The sequence below is a fragment of the Temnothorax nylanderi genome, unplaced genomic scaffold, assembly GCF_030848795.1.
Source record: "Temnothorax nylanderi isolate EJ_2023f unplaced genomic scaffold, tnyl_v1.0 TNYL_tig0002_pilon, whole genome shotgun sequence".
NCBI classification, from domain to species: Eukaryota; Metazoa; Arthropoda; class Insecta; order Hymenoptera; family Formicidae; genus Temnothorax; species Temnothorax nylanderi.
Window position 1 is genome coordinate 882,396 of NW_027249064.1, and position 20,900 is coordinate 903,295.

Sequence of the window (20,900 nt, forward strand, 5' to 3'; positions counted from 1 at the left end):
CGCCGCGACGCTTCGACGAGCGCGGCGTAACGATGTTAAAACCGCCCTCGCACGTGACAACGAAGGAAAACTCGCTTCTGTGAGATCGATTATAAACGCATTCTAGTGTCAACGAGGGTGGAAGAAGCGGCTTTGATATTAAATGGCAGTTCGTTGCACGATTATTATCTCTCTCGATTCCTCCGACGAGACTCCTCCGCGGATGCTTCTTTCGCTCTCGTTCAATGCGCTAAGACTAAGCGATTACTTGCAGCACATTGCTACCCCAATTTATGGGCCATCCGATAAAATGTACAACTCTTCGAGTTTTTGTTTAATCCTCTTTGTTTTTTTTGTCTATCTCTCTCTCTTTTAACGTGCAATGGGAGCAGCGATTAAAGTTGTGACATTAATAGAGCAAGCAACAAAGTTGCAGCGAATAAAACTACGACGAAATATTATTCCGTTAACCGAGTTTCGATATAGCGCGCGCCTGTGATACTATGGTAACCCTCGATTAACGTGACATTTTTATAACATAGGCAGTATATTCCCGCAAGGGAAAATTGCACGATAATCTTTTAGCATTGTAAAACATATTGTATAATATCTTACACTTCCACTTTCCAATACTTTAATTAATTTTTTTTCTCTCTTTCCATATAAAATTAGTTTATAAAACATAATATTTTTTGCTCACAAATTCCGCACTAATTTTCACGTTATACATGACGGGCATAACCACTATTAAAAAAAATATACGCTCACCAAAAATGAAGTCGGAGAGACCAGCATATTATGACACATAATGAAAATAACGTTATGGGATATTCATTATTAACGAAACATTGCTTTTATACCAGCAATATTCGCGATTTCCCTATCCGATCGGAGCGAGACTTCGCGATAAATAGGTATCGATAATTAGGATGGATCGACGGACATCGCGGCGCGCTTTCACCAATAAAGGGTGGCAAGATCGGATCGTCGCTTACCGGGTAACAGTTAGGGGCTGCCGCGCATCCGATCCTCCGGAGATTCAACCTCCTCCACCTTGGGACACTTTAATCGTACCGGACACCCCTCCTTATCTATCTCCTTATAGTCACAAATCACAATACAGCAGGCACTGAACTTAGCTTATACAGGGACCATCCTTTCCTTCCTTTATCACAGTAACAATCGAATGTTCGGGCCGTCGTCGTCGTGCGGGCGCACAGTTCGCGGCGTTAATACCCTCGGACAATACTCCAGTCGATATACAACGGAAACAACAATGAACAACAACGACTGCGGGATCGCTCGACGAAGCGACTCTTGATCACATTGCATTAGCACATACACACAGAAATTTCGCCGATCCCTTCAACGGCGGCACTTCACAGCCTCCGCCTCTCGCTCACGTGTGAACGAACGCTCCTGTCGAGATCGGGAATGGCACTACTCGATGACGATGTGCAATGACGATGCTCTCTCCCACGCGTTTAACGATCGTAGGCTTTCTCTCTCTTTCTCTCTCCCCCCCTCTCTCTCTCTCCCCCGATATTCCGCTATCATTAACAGTTAGAGATTCGCGCGGGACACTAATACGAGCGGCCGGCTAGCGAGATCAATCAGGCACATCGAGATCACAGAATTCTCTGGTCCGTCGGGATGTCACCGTCCAAGTATCACGTGACAGCTACTATTGACGAACTCAATAAGCGGACTTGAGTTGTTCCGCGACGATCCTTCGCCACGACGGACGATCGCGCGCGCTTCTTTTTTTTTTTTTACGGGAGCAACGGCATCCCTCTCGAGAACAACCCCTCGTGGGACTTCCCCTTTCGCGCTCCGATGACTCCTCGTACGTGGTCCGGCTCTCTCGCTGTCGCACGAGAGTGAAAGAATGAGGGGAGAGGGAGAGAACGCGTTGTTGGACACCTCGGAGAAGGAGAAAGACGTGGCGCACGTTCGCACAGCCGACAACACGGCAATCCTTTCAGTAGCGCGGTCTCGCGCCGACTGCGAGGAGTACGAGGCTGCGGCGGCTCGGAAGTTTCACCTTCGGCCGCGTTCGCCACCCTCCGTCCCTCTCTCCACGTGCTCGGCATCCCCCACTGACTTTCGTGTCTCACGGACCTTAGGTCCCCTCCGCCGTCAATGTTTAACCCGTGCCAGCTGGCCCCACCATCGACTTGGGTACCCTCTCCGACGACTCCGGCTCCGGAGACCGGTTCCCTCTCTTAGTCGTCGCGTCAGCCTAACCGAGAGCAATAGGCGCGAGGTACGCGCACGCACACCATCGCGCGTGGGTGCACGTACGAACGTCGAACCACGCCTATCTCCCTACCTCGTGCACGCGACCGACCAGTTCACGCTGTTTTTACTGGCGAAATAGCCAAGGGTGACCGAGAGCGAGAACGACATACAGGGACGAGAGAGGGAATAGGGTTGCACGCGACGTGTAGAATGAGGAGGAAGAGAGAGAGAAGGAGAGAGGAGGAAAAAGAGAAAGAGCGATCTTACTGGCGTCTCGCCGGGACTGCCCACGCGTCCAAGGGTGCGTACACACGTACGCACAGGCATTTTGATAAGAAAGCTGGCGCGGCGCGGCGCGGCGTTGCACGCGCTGCATAGCTCTTAAACTATCACGGATGACTCTACGGTTTCCAATAGATAACATTGGAAAAGTTATCTTTTTATCAAATGATTCTGCTGAAGCACCATCGGACCATCGCAGTCATAATTTTTCCTAAGCGAAATTCAATATATTCTATGTCTGACGACGTTTCAGGTGCCAATATTTTGTCGATGTCGCTTAATTATTGATTTTCATTAATTTGTCGTTTATTAAGAAATATTTTATTTAATCAGCAATAAGTATATCTTATTTAGCAACATTTTTTCAAGAATAATCGCAAACAAGTTGCCTGACAAATTTGGAACATCCACTCCGTTCCGTGAACGCAGAAACTCAAATATAGCCTTTTGGAAAGTTTCTGATAAAAATACCTGACGCGTCGTCCTCTCTTTGTACGACTTTTGTAAACAAATGCCCCTTGAGATATTGACACGTGGTTGAGGCTCCGGCCACACTTTAGACACGTGTCCACCATGTCGAGAGTACTCGCTAAGTGGCTGCTCGACCGTTTGAATTTTTTCTAGACGTTCGTATTTGCCTTTTTCCTCTTTCCATTTTTTCTTTTTTTCTACCGAAGAAGCCGCCGCGGCGCGGCGGCGACCTAATGCCAGATGGAGAACCGTAAAGCGCGGAATAGTCGAAGTTGATTTATTTTAGGAACTCTCGCGTGCCACGAATACAAATTTAACGTCATCCATTTCCTCTTCTCGCGTATAATGCGCGGAATTATTACCACGTAAAATAAAATACCTAACAACGAGCAACGAGCTCGCTCAGTATAGTTTATCACTCGCTATTGGCGAGCAGTCAAATATGATTTGTCGTTACAGACTTTCGTAGGAAATCACGATTACATAATTTTTAATCGCCTTTAGATGATTTATGAACCATCATGATGATGATTTGTCGACATTAATAAGCTCCACAAAGACGAGGTCAATATAATTTCGTGTGAATCGTGACGACGTATGTTCGGAACCAGAAATCGCGATCTATCCCATCTTAATAATAAGTAATATTCCTATAATCGAGAGGCGTAATTTTTGGTAAGTGCGTAGACTAATACGAAGCCATATATATATTCTTCTACTCTCACTCTCCTTGTAATTATAACAAATTGATAGGTTAGAAGCTCGGGCCGGACCATCGCTTATTGGAATAATTGCGCAATCCACGTCATTAGCCTTAATGAGCTCAGGTCGGATCTAACGCCTCTTAGAAACCGTTGCACTTTCGAAACGATCCATACGGCGCGGCATTTTCTCCACAGTGCGTGTGCCCACGCACCTCGTCGCCGCGCCGGTCGGTCCGTAAAATCTAACGTAATTGCAGGTTGGAGCGTGCGACACAACGCGCGTACAACATATATAGATCGTAATGTATCTCGTTGTTCTCTGATCTCTTTGTCAAGTGCGAAACAACTGATGCAATTTGCGTTATTCTGATTACCACTTCCTCGAATCGATGCTCACATGTTTGTCGATTATGAAAATGCAGTAAAATAGATGCACCGGTAAATGACTGTTTATATACTAGGAAACCATAATCATATCAAATTTATATTTATTTCTATTAATAGAGTTCTAAAAGATAGATCTAATTGAGAGATCTATAGAAATATATATTAATTATAAACAAGTGTTATTCAATAGTTCCGCAATTGCTGATTTGCTAAATACATTAAAATACAAATTTATTTTTAATTTTTATTCTTGTACGTTATCATGTTTATACTTACATCAATCACATCTATACTGATAAAATAATTAATAATTACAAATTAATTTATAATTAAAAATATATCTATTTATGATTATATATATTTTAACAATTCAATGATGAACACTGATAAAGATAGATTTCCCGCGTATTTTTGAATGCACTTTCCTAGAAGGCAAAAAACGGTCATTGACTCGTATTAACGTAAAGACTGCACTTCCTTTTTTTTTTTTTTTACGCGCGACTTTCACGTCACGTCGCACAAACCACGCGTGCGTACGTACGCGCATTGTGACGCACGCCTTTCGAGCTTTGCACCTGGGTGTATACCCACCTTTCCCGCAAGAAAGAGATCCTTACCTAAAGGCACGCACGAGATGATCCAGCTGTTTGATCTCCGCCATGCGCTCCCTTTTTAGGGAGCTCGTGCGCGTTACGTTGGGATTTCGTAACGGCATCTGCGTTTACAGAATCTCCGTGCTCGTAATGTCGCGTTATATCAGATTTTGCTAATACCCTGCATGACGAGAGAACACCCCGGTACCGGTAACAAATCTGAACCGCCATAATTTTATATACGGTACATCACACATAACACTTAAAAAAACAAAATTTTCTAAATTTTAGGTATAATGAACTTGGCTATGTAACATTCAAGAAATAATTTCTATTATTTATGAAATTTTGACATTTTGCAAAAATTTAAATTAGTGCTATTATTTATCTTTATATTTTACTAAGCTTCTCAAATAGATAAATTTTGTCTTATTTTTATGTATGATAATATGTGTAAGAATAATTTTTAAGAAAATGTCTTTTTCGGGCATTCATTTCGCATGATTCCGGCTGTGCACAAATGCGCGTGGCTCGCGACGAAAGGAGTATCCCATGAAGGATTCCCGGGTAGGAGAGAAAGGACCACGGCCCGAGCCGAACAAATCCCGAAATAAATGTCATCGTGTATCATCGTGGTAACGTAATCCCGGATCGCGAAGACAAATGGCTGCGGAATACGATACGATGCACCGCGGTCGGTCGTCCGAGATGAGGAGCCTTCTCGTTTCTCGTATTTACATACCGCGGCGAAGGAAGGTCCCATAGGGAGGTATTCGTCCTTTTCCGAGAGGCGAGAGAAGATACGATAACTTTGGAAGACGAATAGAGTGAGACGTACACGTCGTTAAGGTCGCCAGTAATGTACGATCGACGAAGGACGGACGGTGACTTCTCTTCCAGAAATCAGGATCGGATTCGCCCATCTCGAGGTCAAATAACACTTTCGCGTTATCATTTAAATTACTGCATTCAGTAGTGTCAATTAAGTAATTTTACATTAATTAGAATTAATTAGAAATGGAATTGCGGAACTTTGTGGATTAATTTTTGGATATGAAAAGCACAATTTTATTTTTTTTAAATTGCACAAGAAGAAACGAAAATAATTTCATCAAATAGTAATTACTATATCCCTGTTTCGAGAAAAAATTTTGGTATTATTGAAGGGTAACAATTTCGTGGCCGACATCTTAGTTTTGTGCAAGCATCTATACCGGCCCTGAGGAAGGAAAAACAAATCAAACGGTCGGTCATGCGTCAAGATTTTAAGCAAACACGTGCAGGTACGCGCGCGCGAGCGCGCGTTCATGCGCGAGCACGCAACTGAGCATGCACGACTACGGGTATTAAAAAAGCGCGCGCGTTTGCTCTGTCTCGAAGACCTCTTCGCGGGCACGTACGACTAGAAGAGAGGAGTCTTGCTCCGAGAACTCTCCTCCCGATTTAGCCAGCCGTGTCACCGTCTCTGCTCACCTTCGGAAGGTCTCTCTTCAAGGCTGAAAGTCTAACGACCGTCCCGTCGATTCGTCATCCGTGATCGAACAGATAAGGGGATTACATGTCGATTCATCTAAATTCCTGCTTTCGTCGATTGCTTTCGTCGGAAGAAAATAGACCCGAACTTAATGTACTCGCATTTTGATATACGATTATGTAACAAGCCACAGAAAATTTAAAAATAATCAGAATACTTAAAGAAGTGCTTATTACAGAAGAAAATTTTGATGTTTTTCGTATTTTAATATCGTCCAAGAGAAAAAATTAATTAAAAATTAACCTTTTTTAGGCTAATTAGAACATAATTTTAGTTAGACAATTATTATTCTGTAACGTATAATTATATATAGTTAATATTAATTTATTCACTTAGAAATTCGAATCTTATTGGAGATATTCTATAATTACTAATCCAATTAATTTAGAATGGCGATTTTACAGTCGTGAAGTTCTTCCCTTTTTATTGGAAATGCAGCATGTCCATCTAAATATAATTTAATCTTTAAGATATCTATGGAATAAACTTGTAAAGTAATATAATAGGAAGGTCGGGCGCCGCTTGAGAATCATAAATATACGGATTAGTACACGGGCCATAGAAGTAACGTAAAGAGGACAGAGGAAATTTAAGTAATGCCTGCATCATGAAAGTGGCACATGGAATACCGAAGTAATTTACACGATCCACCTACGACACAACAACGCGTAGCGCAACAGGTTCCCAAATGTGGCGAAGCGGAACACCGAGAATTCGAGCGTAAATTATGACGTTGGCTTTCCTAATGCACCCTAATACGGTCGTGACTGGTCGCGACTGTAGGAAAGGGGATAGGTCGGCAGGGAAAGACTGCGAAGGAAAACGAATAATTTGTCGGGTGCGGCGACCATTTTTCCACGCAATCTCCCATCACGAGCGCGCGAGAAGAGAGTGAGAAAAAAAGCAAAGGCACGGAGAAACGTGTGTGGAGAACGAGGAGCGGAGTGGAAAGCGTAGGCGGGGCGCATACCAGAGGCACCTGCTCATTTACTTTGCGCCGGTCGGCTGTAACCGGTGTAGAGAGGGAATCCTCATTAGGATTTTGCCCCTACCATGCTATCGCCACTGCCGCCGCTTGAGTGTGTTCCTATCGCGACATTGAGGATAGAGAGGAAGAGAGAGAAAAAGAGACCACGATTTATTCTTGGGGAGATACATTCTTGATAGAATCTAAATGCGAATACGTATTTACAGGATTGTAGCATCAGTTATATAAGATAAATAATGGTGAGTAAGAAATCATATAGATGGTTTTTTGTATGAAGAACACTCCCGTCGTTGCGAAGATTAATTGCGAGAATGGAATTTTAAAGAGTGAACGGATAACGAAAAGATAGAGATGAGTAAAGATATTCGTTGTACCCCAGGATAATTACTTTGTTGGATAATTTAATTCAAAGATAGTGAATCCCCGTTAGAGTAACGTTAGACATTACATTAAATGAGAAGAGAAATAAGATATAAGAAGGTATAATAAAAATAGATTTTGTAAAATTCTTTTGTACCGATCTTCTTTTCTCTTTTTAAAAAAATGAGAATAATTTTTCTAAAAAAAAAAGAGAACTATTATATACTTTGATAAAGGCTTTAGGACTGTTATACACCCAGGATAAACAATTGAAGCCAGACAAGAGTGTTAAAAACCTATTTTATATTAACTTATTGTTAGTGAAGTCATGGGTTATCAATCGGTGACTTTTTTCCCGGTCATAAAATCCTTCCTTCTTCACGTTTATGTATAGTGTTTTTCAACGCCTAAAGAGATTTACAGGACGTTGAAGAGAGGGTGCCCAAGTACGAAGAGAGAGAGAGAGATTACAGAGGGCTTCAGTGCACGGAAGAACGGGAGGGATTGATGAGGGAGAGAAAAATAGCGAAACCGCAGCACCCTCCGTACTGGGCGTGCGACGCAGGACGGAAAAGGGGGCCCCACAGGACCCCGTGTAAGATCTCACATAAAGATCGTCGTCCGCACACAATAATGGCCCTCGGGCTGGCTGCCTGTCCTGTCGCCCGTATTCCCCGTGACCTCGTCGGCGACCGTTATGATGAGGCGCTCGCTGTTGCAGCTTGCCTTGTACTCCGCGTGTAAACCACGCGTGTACGTGCCTTTTAGGGCCCCCTCCGCCCCCTCACCGTACACGTATTCACGAGACAATGGCACAGGAACAACGAAGCCGCAGGGGTGCGATGTAGCCCTCTGTGTGATGCAGCTATCTCAATTTGTATCTTTCGCGAGAGGTGCGCAACGCCGAGTTGCCCGTCATGTTGCGTTACGTCTACTTCTAGGCATCGAAGGATCTGCGAAGATAATTATGATCTTGTGGGGGGCCTCACCGCTATATCAATGCTCTGAGAAAATCTTTTGATCAGAGTAATCTGGAAAAGAAAGGGAAATTGTTCCTTCTTTCCCTCTTTTGCAAATTGTTAAAGCTTAAGAGATTTCAAATTTTGTTTAACTGCCCAAGAATCTAAAGATATAATCATAAAAAGATACAAATATTTAAAAATTGTAAACATATTTAAAATTTTTAGTAAACCTAATGTGCAAAAATACTAAAATGATGTAATTAAAATATTGTAAGCAGCCATAAGATCTTAGATACTAATATCGTAAGTGATTTAGACTGTACAATTTTTTTAAATGAAAGACGATGTCTTTTGCCAATGTTAAAATAATCTGCGTGATCAGGAAAAATCTCGATATGCTTATGATTGTACATACATGTGTTGTAGATCGAAAAGAAATATTTTCTAATTGTAAGAAACTTGCATACCACGGCCCGGCCGGCGTATGTGTGTACCGCATGAATGTCTATAATTCTTTTCAGGAATAGCATAGGTATCCCGCGATGTGACGATACACGTTGACAGAATTGACGCGTAATTGTACGCTATGTACTGTTGCTCCGCGGGCCATAATGAAGCCTTATTATTAACGATCGCCCGCGGCAGATCGCGCCGATGGTTTCACACGCTGCGAGAGTCCTCCTTTCAACGTGCGCCCGGGCGCGCGAAACCTTTATCGCTCTTCTGAAAGAATATCGAGCTCTCCTTTCGAGGCGACGTGAAAAGAGAAGTCGGGCCCCAAAGAAACCTGAATTGGTTCACCGCCGCTATATTACTAACCGCGGTAACGTCCAGTAGCGACGCGTCATGCGAGCACGGTGATATTATGACGCAGAATGAACGTTTAGCATAAATTATCGCAATGCGAAAAATTTAAAAAGAATTATTTCTTATTTCATATTTTTGCATCTTATAATTCTCCATATACACGTATTAGTATAATATAGATATTGAAAATACGTTTCATATAATAGAGGATTTTTTTGGACAACATATCTCGTTATTGATGATGATTATGCCAAAATTGAAGTTTTTTGAGCAAATGTTACAAGATAAATATATATATGTCGTGACTTTCAGATGGCATGTTTTCACAAAACGTTAAAAATTATCGTCATGAGTTCCTCACGATTTCTCGTAGATTTCTTCAATTGATACGCAAAATATATTAAAATATCATAAATGTTTTATGTAAAATAATTGTGTAACGGTATTGATTGATGGAGAATCAAATAAAAATACCTACACTCTCTGGGATTTCAGAGAGAAATTCTTATGGCATCATTGCTTCGCGCGGTCGTTTTCATACGAGACTTGCCTTGGCCGCTATGTAATTAGACGGACGGATTTAGTGTTCCGAGAACTAATGAGAGGCCATCACCATTATTCCTGGACTACTGCGTGAGAGGCTGAACGATATGTAACAAAAATTATGATGCTTAAAACGCATTATTGATCAAGTTACTAGCCTGTCGCTTTGTTTTTCAATTAGCGTGGATATTAAAGTAAAGTTTTAATAAACAGAATTATAGAGAAATAATATTAGGAATGATTAAATATTTTAAAAAGATAGAATTTGTGCTCTTATGTTTGCTAATTTAGATATACTTGTTAATTAAATCAATTTTAATTTTAATCATATATTTCTAAACAAGAAAAGAATAATGTGGAGTGTGTAATTCATAAGAAAAAATAAATAATTATTTTATTTCAATTTACAATAGTTGTAGCAAATATGAATAATATAAGAAGTACATACATGTATATATCGAATCTTGCAAAGAAAAAGCGCAAATATAAATGTTTGAATCTTGATACTTATAATTTCTAAATTTTACGGATTACTGCACAAAATGCGAAAAAAAGAGAATATCTACAATACAATAAAAGATAAGAAGGAGTTTCTTGTATTGGCTAAATTGGGGAATTATAAATTTATGACCATGGCGATGACACGCCTCTTGAGGAAAGAACCCTGACCTGGTGTTAGGAAGGTTTATGCTCCTTTAGTTGGTTTTCGTCGTTCTTCTTTTCTCTCTTTTTCTATTGCGAGTGAACATCCCGCGATCTTTACGGTTCTTTGAACGGGACGGCGATGTCCACTACAATTTCAAGGCGCGTAGCTCGCGTACCATTGTCCTTAAATGGTGCAAACAGGAACAACGGGCGGTCCAGCTTCGTTGACCCATTGCCTTTCTACCCCCTCTTCGCTATCCCGAAAGAAAAGTCAAAGCTGTCAAAAAGCTTCCGAATCTTTATGGCCACCGAGTTTACAAGAGGCAGTGAAAGCAATCCCTTGTAGGCTTCTGAAGGGCGTGTAAACGTTTCTAAAAGCTAATATTTTTTTTCTGATTTATGTGCGGGGGCGGTTACGCGTGCTAAATGTCCATTTATCTGCGAACCTCTGACAAATTGGCACTTACTATTGGAAAGTCGGATTTTCTTTGAAGAAAAGGGAAAATGGAGACACGGGTGAACGTTCGGAGTAAAGCGGCAGGATGTATGTCAACTTGCGGTTTCTATGCCAGATTTGACAAACGATGTGCCATACTCTCTTGATTGTTTTTCTATTCACTTCTCATTATCTTTGATATTGAATTTAATATGTTGAAATTATATATATAATTTCTTTATTACATCTTTATGTAAGAAATGTAAATTTGATATATGGTTATTAAAATACTTGATATTTAAAATTAGATCAGATAAAAATAAATTTTTATTTTGTTAAGCAGATTGTGATTTCAACATGATCAAAGAATCGATAAATGAATTACTTAAAAGAATTGTTAATCAACTCCCTGCATTTTATAAGTACCTACATATTCTGTAATTATATGGTTGCAGCTATAAAACTAAATTTATCTGTATATATGTATTTCACATGTCTCGGCAAAAAATTTATGCCCCTTTCCTTTCGCGAGCCACGATATTGAAGAACATCAGAGTTTCGAGAGGTATTGGACTAGTTACGCGCTGAAAGCAGAAACATCACACTACCCAATCTTTATTACCGTTCCCCGTTCTATTATTTCGCGCTGATTAGCCGTCTTAAGTTCGGGGGGCCTCGCAGGCCCCGTCGAAAGGCAACGGACGTTATAACTTCCTGATGTGTGGCGCGATAAAAAAAAGCGTGAAAGAAAACGAGACGGCGGCGGCTGAATCAGTACTAGCGCTACTTTGATCGAACTCAGGTCACAAAGAGCTCGCCTCGTCACCGGTTGAATAGTTCCGGCTAGAAGGAGGTTGGATTAGGTGAGGCTAAGTTACGAGGGTGGAGGGGCCCCTAGCAGCAAGACGGCGTCTTGAATGGGGCACGTGCTACCGTCGTCGTGATCTTTTGGGCCCTACGTCTGGCGATCTGTCTCTCTCTCTCTCCCTCCCTTCCGTTTGTCCGTTTGCTTGCCCGTCCATGTGATCGTCTAGAGACGGATCTAGGTCTAGACTAGGAAACTCCTCGATGTTTCTTTTGGCTCGCCTCGCCAGCTGCTCCGCCAAAGTTGCGATTCCTGCGGCACGTGTCTCTCTCGCGTGTACGGATCTTTTTATGTACAAACCTCGGGCCATCCTCGCGGCAACGATGACCATGACGGATACGTAGCGTAGCGATTTCGCTTTTTGATTACACGATCTGATTCGGTATCTTACGCATCTTGAGATGCACAAGAAATTGGTAATTGCGGTACAATTAACATTATTATTCGATGGAAATTGAAATGTAAAATCAAGAAAACAAATTAATTTGAGTATTACAGAAAAGACTAAGCAATGAGCATACAATTTTTTACAATTATAATGAACATTTTTCTTTGCTTTTATATTTTTTAGGTAAAATAATTAATTAAAGAATATTTAAGTCAAAATATTTAAAGATTGTTTGTGAAAAGTATTTTGTGTTTCATCGTCAGTGATTTATTTTATCTTACATTAACTTTGACTTTATTTATAATAATTTATTCTCTTATCACGTGTCTAAAATATACGTTTAGATGCAAAAGCATAGAGCATGAGCATAGTTATATTGTTTTAGTGTGCTTTATGAAATCTATTCTTTATTAATAATAAATTTTGAAGAACTATACAGATCTTTTTCACAGATCTTTTGCACAGGATGCAGTTTATATGCATCGCAAGACGCACCGTCTCATTGAACGATGGCGGAATCGCTCGGCAAGTCTGCAGTACGAGAGAAAAGAGTCGTGCGAGGGTGCTCGCGTGCCGGGACGCAAATGCGTGCGCGCTACGCATCTGTCACCTTTAGGGCAGGCGCATACACGCACACACGATGCTTGCGCGCATATGATCGCTACGCGGAACGTATTTATACGTATGACGCGTGCACGTAATCCAGCCCCTAGGCATCCGTACATCCGTGCATGCGTGCGTACGTGCGTGCGTGCGAGTTCGAGCATGCAAGAGCTAGTGATATATGGTGCACATATACAATAAGGTCGGTACATCCAGCCCCCAGTTGCTATGCTACTGGTAGGTACGTATGGCGATCAAAGGGTTATGGCGTAGTGCATTGGCATTTCTTCACAGTACACTGACATACTCTGTCGACAGAAATCGCAATCCTGAATAGATACTTTCGTTTACCACGACGTGCCGCGACAGCCGCTGAAATGCAATAAATCGGCCGATAACAAATTGCCGCCGAGTGGCAGTCTACTTCGATGCGATAACCGGAATTGCGTGGGGATTTATGATCGAATGGTATCTGTATAGCTAGGCCATATCGAAACTTACGATTCCGTTGTCCTTGGAATTTCGAACGTAGATCCGTCTTGTTAGATTTTGTTAAATTATAAATAATAATATTGTTATAACGTTATAAATTATGTAAAGGTTAAAAAGAAAGTATTTTATCAAGAAAGTATTAATATCGAAACATAATAACATGATAAAACGAAATTGACACGAAATAGTATTTAATTTTTTACAAATTTGTAACTTAAATTACTTTAAATTATATACAGAATGCAGAATCGATTTTGCGTTAATATAAATAACTATTAAAAATTCTAATTGTGCAAATATTAAATTTTAGGCGCAACATAAAATGACGGATGCGCGCGACGGACGTATTAGATATTTCTAAAGCATTGAATATATTATCGTAACGCGTTCAAACGTTAACTGAAGCATTGCCGTTACATTACCCCGCAAACGGCAATATTGGAATTTTTTTACAGCGTTGACATATCGCAAACAAACTTCGTATCGAACGCCACCACCGTCATAACATCGCCAATAAATCAGGAATAATAGATCCGGTGAAACAAGTTCATTCTTTCGAAACTACTTTCACTTCATTGTATTTCACATTGCAGTTTTGTTCATGTACCGCTACGTGATGATAAACCGCGAATAAAATCAATCAATCGATGTCGAAATCCCTTCATAGAGAATGTGATGTTGAAGAATATATTATTGATTATAACTCTAGCCTCTTTTCTCCTAACAAAATTCAATTTTTATAATATAAACATAATTGTGAACGAAAATAATTTGTCGTGATTGTCACAGTACTTAATGAACAATGATAGTTTGATGCTACTTAGAATTAAGCAATAGGCATTCACATACTTGGCTTAATTTTAGATATCTAATATTCTCGTAATTTCGTATTTTTATTTTTCTTTTCACATAATATTACAAAAATTAAAAGTAGAATTAGCTTATTGTTTTTTAACATTGTTGGAAGCTTAATTAATTTATTGCACTTTAATTATTACATCTAATTCATTTATGCTAAACTTAAACAGACTGACTATACCACAGTAGTTATACCATTCAAATTTAACAATAGATGATAGTTGATAGAGAGAGAGATGATACACAGACATATTTACAATCTTTTTAATGTTGTGCAGATTCAAGAAAGATGTAATTATAAAGCGATATAATTACATATAGAATAATAAACTCATGCGTGTATATTGATTCGGATATGTAAAATACGATAATAACGATTTTATATGTTATACCTAGCATAACAATGAATCGCCTGCAGAACGGTCAACTGTTGATTATTATTATGCTACCGAAATATTGGATTGGAGTTACAATGTTACAATACACCGCGCAACGATGTCGGAGTCAAAATTTCTCGACAACGGCGATGGATTGACCGTATTTCGTCGTATTTTAATGTCATTGCAACTGTCTCTTCATTGGCACGGAGATATTTCGGTGTATCCGCAAGATTAACCGATTACTCATTTAAACTTATGTGAGAAATTCTTATTCGTTTTTTCTTTCTTTTATATGATATTTGATAGTAATGCAGATTGTGCTTTGATAACGTTATAACGTTATAAGCAAAGGTTAATTGAGATATGACGTAAAAGTCCAAGACTTTGGTGACAGAAGATTATATTGAATTCAATGATTCATGTATATCCTTAAATCACAATGGAACAACTGGGAAGTACAGTAATACGTTAGGAATTTGTGATGAAAGGTTTTTTGAGTTTCGATTATTATCTGACATCTGAAAATCATAAGAGGTGTCTTTGTGCTTTTTTAAATTATTACGTATCTTTGATCGATAATATTCGATTTTTATCTAACATCTGAAAAATCAATAGAGTTATCTTTGCGCCTCTTTAAATTATTACGTATCTTTTATCATTAGTATTTATAAATCACGTTTGACCAAATCAAATTTAACGATAAAAATTGCACGATAAAGGGTTTCATTATTAATCAAATTTTCATGTCATAACTATTGTTTTACGGATGACGTACAAAAACTGCTATTACTCATGACTAAAATTTGACGTTGCATAAAGATTTTTCTGCTAAATGATACGGATAATATTTTTTCACATAAACAGGAAATATGTATCTTTGATAGAGATCGATAGATATGATAATCCTTGTTCGCGATAATGTACATTTATAAAAGCCGGTCCGTTTGACTTTAACCAGTCACGGTATTTGAACCGATGAGAAAGGTGTTACAACGAACGTTACATCTTTTCTTTTTCCAAATCTTGGACTGACTGGACAATAGGCGATGAAGGGTAAGCGCTTAACGTATCTCCGTAATAAGATTATTAAAATAAAACGATAGAGATATACATTTACATCGTACATGCCGAGAGTTTTATTAATTCAAATTTATTAATTTAATAAATAATTGACATTTTGCTGATTGTAATAAAAGTCGACAATCTGATTGTACTACGATTGACATCTTAGCAATAACTTCGTTCGGTACAGGAATATACGTAATTGCTATCGCCTTCCTGGCATCTTGGACTGAGGTTACTGCGAAGGAATATCAACCTGAAGAATCGATTCAGAAGGAAGGAGTTTACCAGGACATTCCGATAAAATGCCCATTCCCAGAGACAAACATCACGACTAATCTTCCACATGAAACCGATTGTACGAAGTTTTACAAGTGCTTCCTGGGTAAAGGAGTCTTACAAGACTGTCCTCTGATGACCGCGGGAGACCCGAATAAAAGGTTGCACTACAATAGGCGCGAACAGGTCTGCGATTGGCCATGGCAAGCCGGTTGCGCTCAGTGTCCTGGAAAGGACAAAAATGGCAATTGGCCGCGGTCCAAAATACCTCACGAAACAGACAATTGTAGGATGTTCTACGTGTGCGAAAACGGTGAAAAGCGTTTGGAATATTGTCCTGCGGATAAGTGCTTCAGTCGCACATGCCAAGATTGCGTTGGAAATCGTGCGGGTGGAAATTGTGGAAATCTGGAATTATGCTCGAATGGCGTTAAACTCCCTCACGAATGTCACTGCAATATGTATCATGAATGTAGTAATGGTAACTATGTTCTAAAGTATTGCTATGGCGGTCTTCACTTTGATCGCACGAGTAAGACGTGCACTACTCCCGACAAAGCTAAATGTGTAAATTAATTTAAGATGTTTTTCTGTATTGCAAAATAAAGGAGACAACATTTTTGTTCAAAAAATCAGCAAAAAATAATCCAGCCTGATTGAAACTTTGTAAAACTATGAAAGAGCCATGTTTGTGTCAGACTATCGAATACTAATTACCTACATTTAAAATAAACTTAGAAGATAAAAAGAATTCCTTGGAATAATTTTATCCCTCTGCAGAAAGATTAAAGGAGGCATGATGAGATGTATGAAAATTAAACGTGCATTACAACAAGTAATAGAAACATATAAACGAGCCTGTTTCCATCAGTTCTATTTATATTAAGGCAATATGAAGATATATAGATATCTGAAGTAGATATTACATCCGAGGTTAAAAGGTGATTTTCGCGCGCTGCGGAGCGAAGGAGTGGTCTATTTTGTCTGGAGCTGTCTGTGTGCTAACGTATTCTTATGAGCTACCCGCCTTGCCCGTATCTCAGATGCAATCAGTTCCAACCGCGAAAGAATGAGTGGATTGCATGTCGGCTACCCGCGTTACTACTTGTAACATGCGCGAATTATGTAAGTACCGAATCGCCCGCGTGTGCCAACGCGAGCGTGTACGCACCGCTATTATTGTGCGATAGTGTATCTGCGTTAGACGATATACCTATGGTGTCTACCGTACCTCACCTCTCACTTTTTTTTTCCTTTTATTCCGCATACTCATGCTTGATTTATGTGATACCCTGCGTGTCTGCCATAACTTACGGCGGAAAGTCTCGGAGCAGAATATCGAGAGACTTTTCGCGAATGTTCGTAATATCTATTTTACGGATTAGGAGCTCTGAGAAAGTGATAATGAGGCTAAATAAAATCAATATCAGCAAATCCACAATCCTCTTATCTTAATTTTAAGTTATAGAAATGGATATTCTGTATATAGTCCAATACGGTGCATTTATTTCCTTAATTAAAAAAATTATATATGTGTATTACATATAAAGGATCTCGGATAATATTTTTATCTGGGCCCAAATGTTCCAAAGATAGGCTCCGTTTATGCGCGGTAAATGCGCGTCTTGCTTTTTGAGAGAACCAGCGTTTTACACCGCTACGGGATATTGGGTAGAAAAAGCACTGGCAGTATAGCGAATTTTACGATGAAACGCGTAACGGCAGTACGTTTAAAAATAATTGCCGCCTCGATGGCCACGATTAATGCTATTGCCGGAATTAATTATTGTGGCGGTAGCTTATTAGATATTTTTATTACCGCTCGTTAAAAGCGTGCACGCGAGCGCGTACGAGAGACTTGCTCTCGGTACACATTCTCCGCAAATGATATCATTTGAAAGTTTATTTTTACCAAACGCACGTTTTGTTGAGGGGTTAACGCTCATAAAGTTAACGCTCGCTTATCGTTCTCGCTGACAGCTTTACAATCGGGCCCCGTTGTTCTTGAGCCGGGGATGACGCCTGAGTTCACGTGTATACGAAACGGACAAAAGGAACCGATTTAATTGTCAACGTGGCGGAGGAACCGTTAATAAATATTTCGGAGCGATAGATGCAGACAGACAGAGACGCCGATACTGACGATCTCTGATAAGGCAAACGGCCATTTATTTTTAATGACATTCGTTGCAGCATACGTCACCCCCGTCCACCGTTGTCCCAAAGCAATTAGTAGACGAACTTTTGTGATATCTCCCGCCGATAATCTCTGGCGACATGAGTAACGTTTAAGCGCTTCATAATGTTAATAGGAATTTCCTTTTCTTTTAATACATCATGAAATTTGTACAAGCATCTTAGATTTGATAAATAGTTTATAAGTGAAAGAATATGAGACAATTAAATAATCTTACACAAAAATTACGCCAATAATATTGATATGCTTTGCAATTTAGTAAAATGAGGTTAACCGAATGTAAACATGATAGACAATTATAACAGAATATTCATAACTCTGCGGGCATTGGGTTTGTTAAATAAATTAGCGCCACATTTCTCCATCACTAATTCAGTCTTGTCCCTCCTGATAAATATGAGAAGTCGCGAACCTTTGTTTAATACAGCATATCAACGATCTATTATTAAGACAGTCTTTTAATTCTTTCGTCTTTTTAATTAAAATATATTAGAGAAATACATTTAACCCTAGAATATAAAAAATAATCGAATATTTCAGTCTGAATGACTTGCTAATTCTTCCATGGCTTTTTTTGTTCATGTAAGCAGAGTCCGGTTTAAGATAAAATTAATGGTATGTAAATTCGATAAAGTTTCTGATAAGGAATCACGTTTCGCGACGATCTCACCTCTCGTGCAGATGGCAGCGTGAATCCGTTTATCGACGGTCGTTCAATGGTGACGACGAGATGGAGAGCACCTTTCAATGCCAGTACACTTCGTAGCCAACACTCCACTTCACTTGGGACTCATATGCATTTGTCTGACACTTTTGAAAATTCACTTTCTAAACAAGTCAACTTCTACTAGGATGAAAAGGGAACTGACACGGCCACAAGTTCATCGGTAGTGTTCCACTTCTTTTGTTGTCAAGCTTTCGACAACCTTATCTCTCACAAATTGTTCCATCAGTTTGCGCCGCGGTCGCTCTTTCATAGCTTGCGTGAAAACAGTTACAGAGATACTTTCAACGATATCGAGTGAAACACATATATTTGAAGTACACTCGGAGATCTTGAACGTAGCAGAGTATAACAATCTTGTTTATACTCCGTTCGACACTTTCCACGTCCATGGTCGTCGTGTCATGGATTTATTGATCTTAGTTCGGTGAATAATCCGTAAATAGACCAATTTCGACGAAATTTCGAATGATTATAACCGTCGACCAGACATCATACGTTTTGGAAATTCACAAGTGACTACGACTTCTTGCAGATGGAAGTTCTTTCTCGAGAGAGACTACTCTTTCACAAGCAATAATTTTCCATTGTGATGCGAGCTAACGGTTAAAACTTCTTTTCGATCAATACCCACGATTCGATTCGATCTGCTATCCAGAAGCGAAGCAATCGATATCTCGACGTCCTTTATTTGAGATTTCCTTCGAAGATCTCGCTGATCCAGTCGTACCCTGGCTGTTTCTAGGACACGTGGTAGTTAATCTCCAAGGATACTGAACGAGGTAGCGCGCGTCGCGTCGCTGCGAAGTGCGATCTTCAAGCGGGGCGCACGAAAACGACTGGATCAAAGGGGTGCGCCGCAACAGGTGAGAGGGAAAAGGAGGAGAGGGCAGAGTGGGAGGGATAGGTAGAGCAATGAAGGAGAGAAAGAGAGGACCGGACGATGACGATGATAGTGGTGTTAACACCGCGCGTAGTAGCGGACAGTCGGCGACTAAGGCCCCCGAGGAGAAGTCTCACCTCTCTCTCCTTCGTCTCTTCTCTCGTCCTCTCGTTCCTCTCTTCCGACGGGGTCTCTCTTTCCACCACACGCGTGGCCGCCGTCACACCGTCGTGCGCGCGCGTGCATCTCCGACACGTACGACGTACCCTCCTGTGCCTCCCCCTCCAATTTCCCTAGCCCGCGCGGGCCACCCTATCTCTCTCTCTCTCTCTTTCTTTCTTTCTTTCACGTCGATAGGATACCTACTACATTTTTCATCGGAACGAATGCGTGGATACCGGCGCGGCCAACTACAGCAAAACCATTTGCAGATGCACACATGGGCGCGCGCGATCGCGCGTGTGGGTACACCGGATTCGCGGCAGCGGCGGCGGCGGTGTCGGTGTTGTACGTGTTGGTAGGAGAGAAGTGGGAGATGGGACACGCGACACGAGCCTTGGTAGGGAGAGAGAGGGTCAGTGGGAGTGGGGCACGCACGGTCTCCCCTCGTTCCTCCGGGTTCCCCCTTCATGGGGCACCCTCTCTTCTCTCCGCGTCAGACTCTCTTGCGCGCGTTCTCTCTTTTTCCACTTCATTCTCTCCACCGATCTCAGCCTCTCGTTCGCGATTCGTATGCTCCTCCATCTCCTTCGATTACGCGCGTTACCTTGGTTTCTCATACGTATCCGTAGAGTGTCGTTTGGTTCGCAAGAAAACTCTACTTTGGCTTCTCTTTCTCTTGACATGTACATTTACCTTTGAAACCTCTCAATATGCCTCACGGTACACAAGCATACGTTTTATACAGATCAACAACTTATTGTTAATTATATACTACGGCCAACACTTGACCGACGTGAATAATTTGAGATTACATCAGTTTAATTCATTATTTATAAAATCAATGTTATTGCATGATCTTTTTTAGTATAAAAACGCTTCTATCAAGAATAACAAATCAATTGTAGAATAGACATAAATAGGACATTTGTATAGTCGGCTTTTGAAAGAAATGTCTATTAAAATGGTATGCGCAATGAATTTGACTTTCATACACGTGTAATATTGATTAATGTAATGGAACGTCTCACACACGAGACTACCTACACGGATTATAGTGGTAGCATTCTCATTAGCG

General features: G+C 40.5%; 2 protein-coding genes across 4 annotated transcripts in view; one reads left to right on the forward strand and one right to left on the reverse strand.

Moving 5' to 3' along the window:
- The window catches only part of Klu (zinc finger protein klumpfuss), a 66,496-nt gene extending 46,777 nt beyond the window's left edge, over window positions 1-19,719 (reverse strand). For 2 of the 3 annotated variants that reach the window (XR_011717394.1, XM_071698881.1), the window contains exon 1: window positions 975-2,006. The gene's annotated coding sequence lies outside the window, so the exon portion shown is untranslated. Of the gene's footprint in view, window positions 1-974; window positions 2,007-18,726 lie in introns of those variants that run through there. The other variant, XM_071698890.1, reaches the window with a different exon arrangement.
- LOC139767922 (probable chitinase 10) lies at window positions 15,493-17,263 on the forward strand. The gene is made up of 2 exons (XM_071697664.1): window positions 15,493-15,571; window positions 15,771-17,263. The coding sequence occupies exons 1-2, from the start codon at window positions 15,565-15,567 to the stop codon at window positions 16,433-16,435; spliced, it is 672 nt and encodes a 223-aa protein (XP_071553765.1). The 5' UTR covers window positions 15,493-15,564; the 3' UTR covers window positions 16,436-17,263.
- Window positions 19,720-20,900: the final 1,181 nt, after the last annotated feature.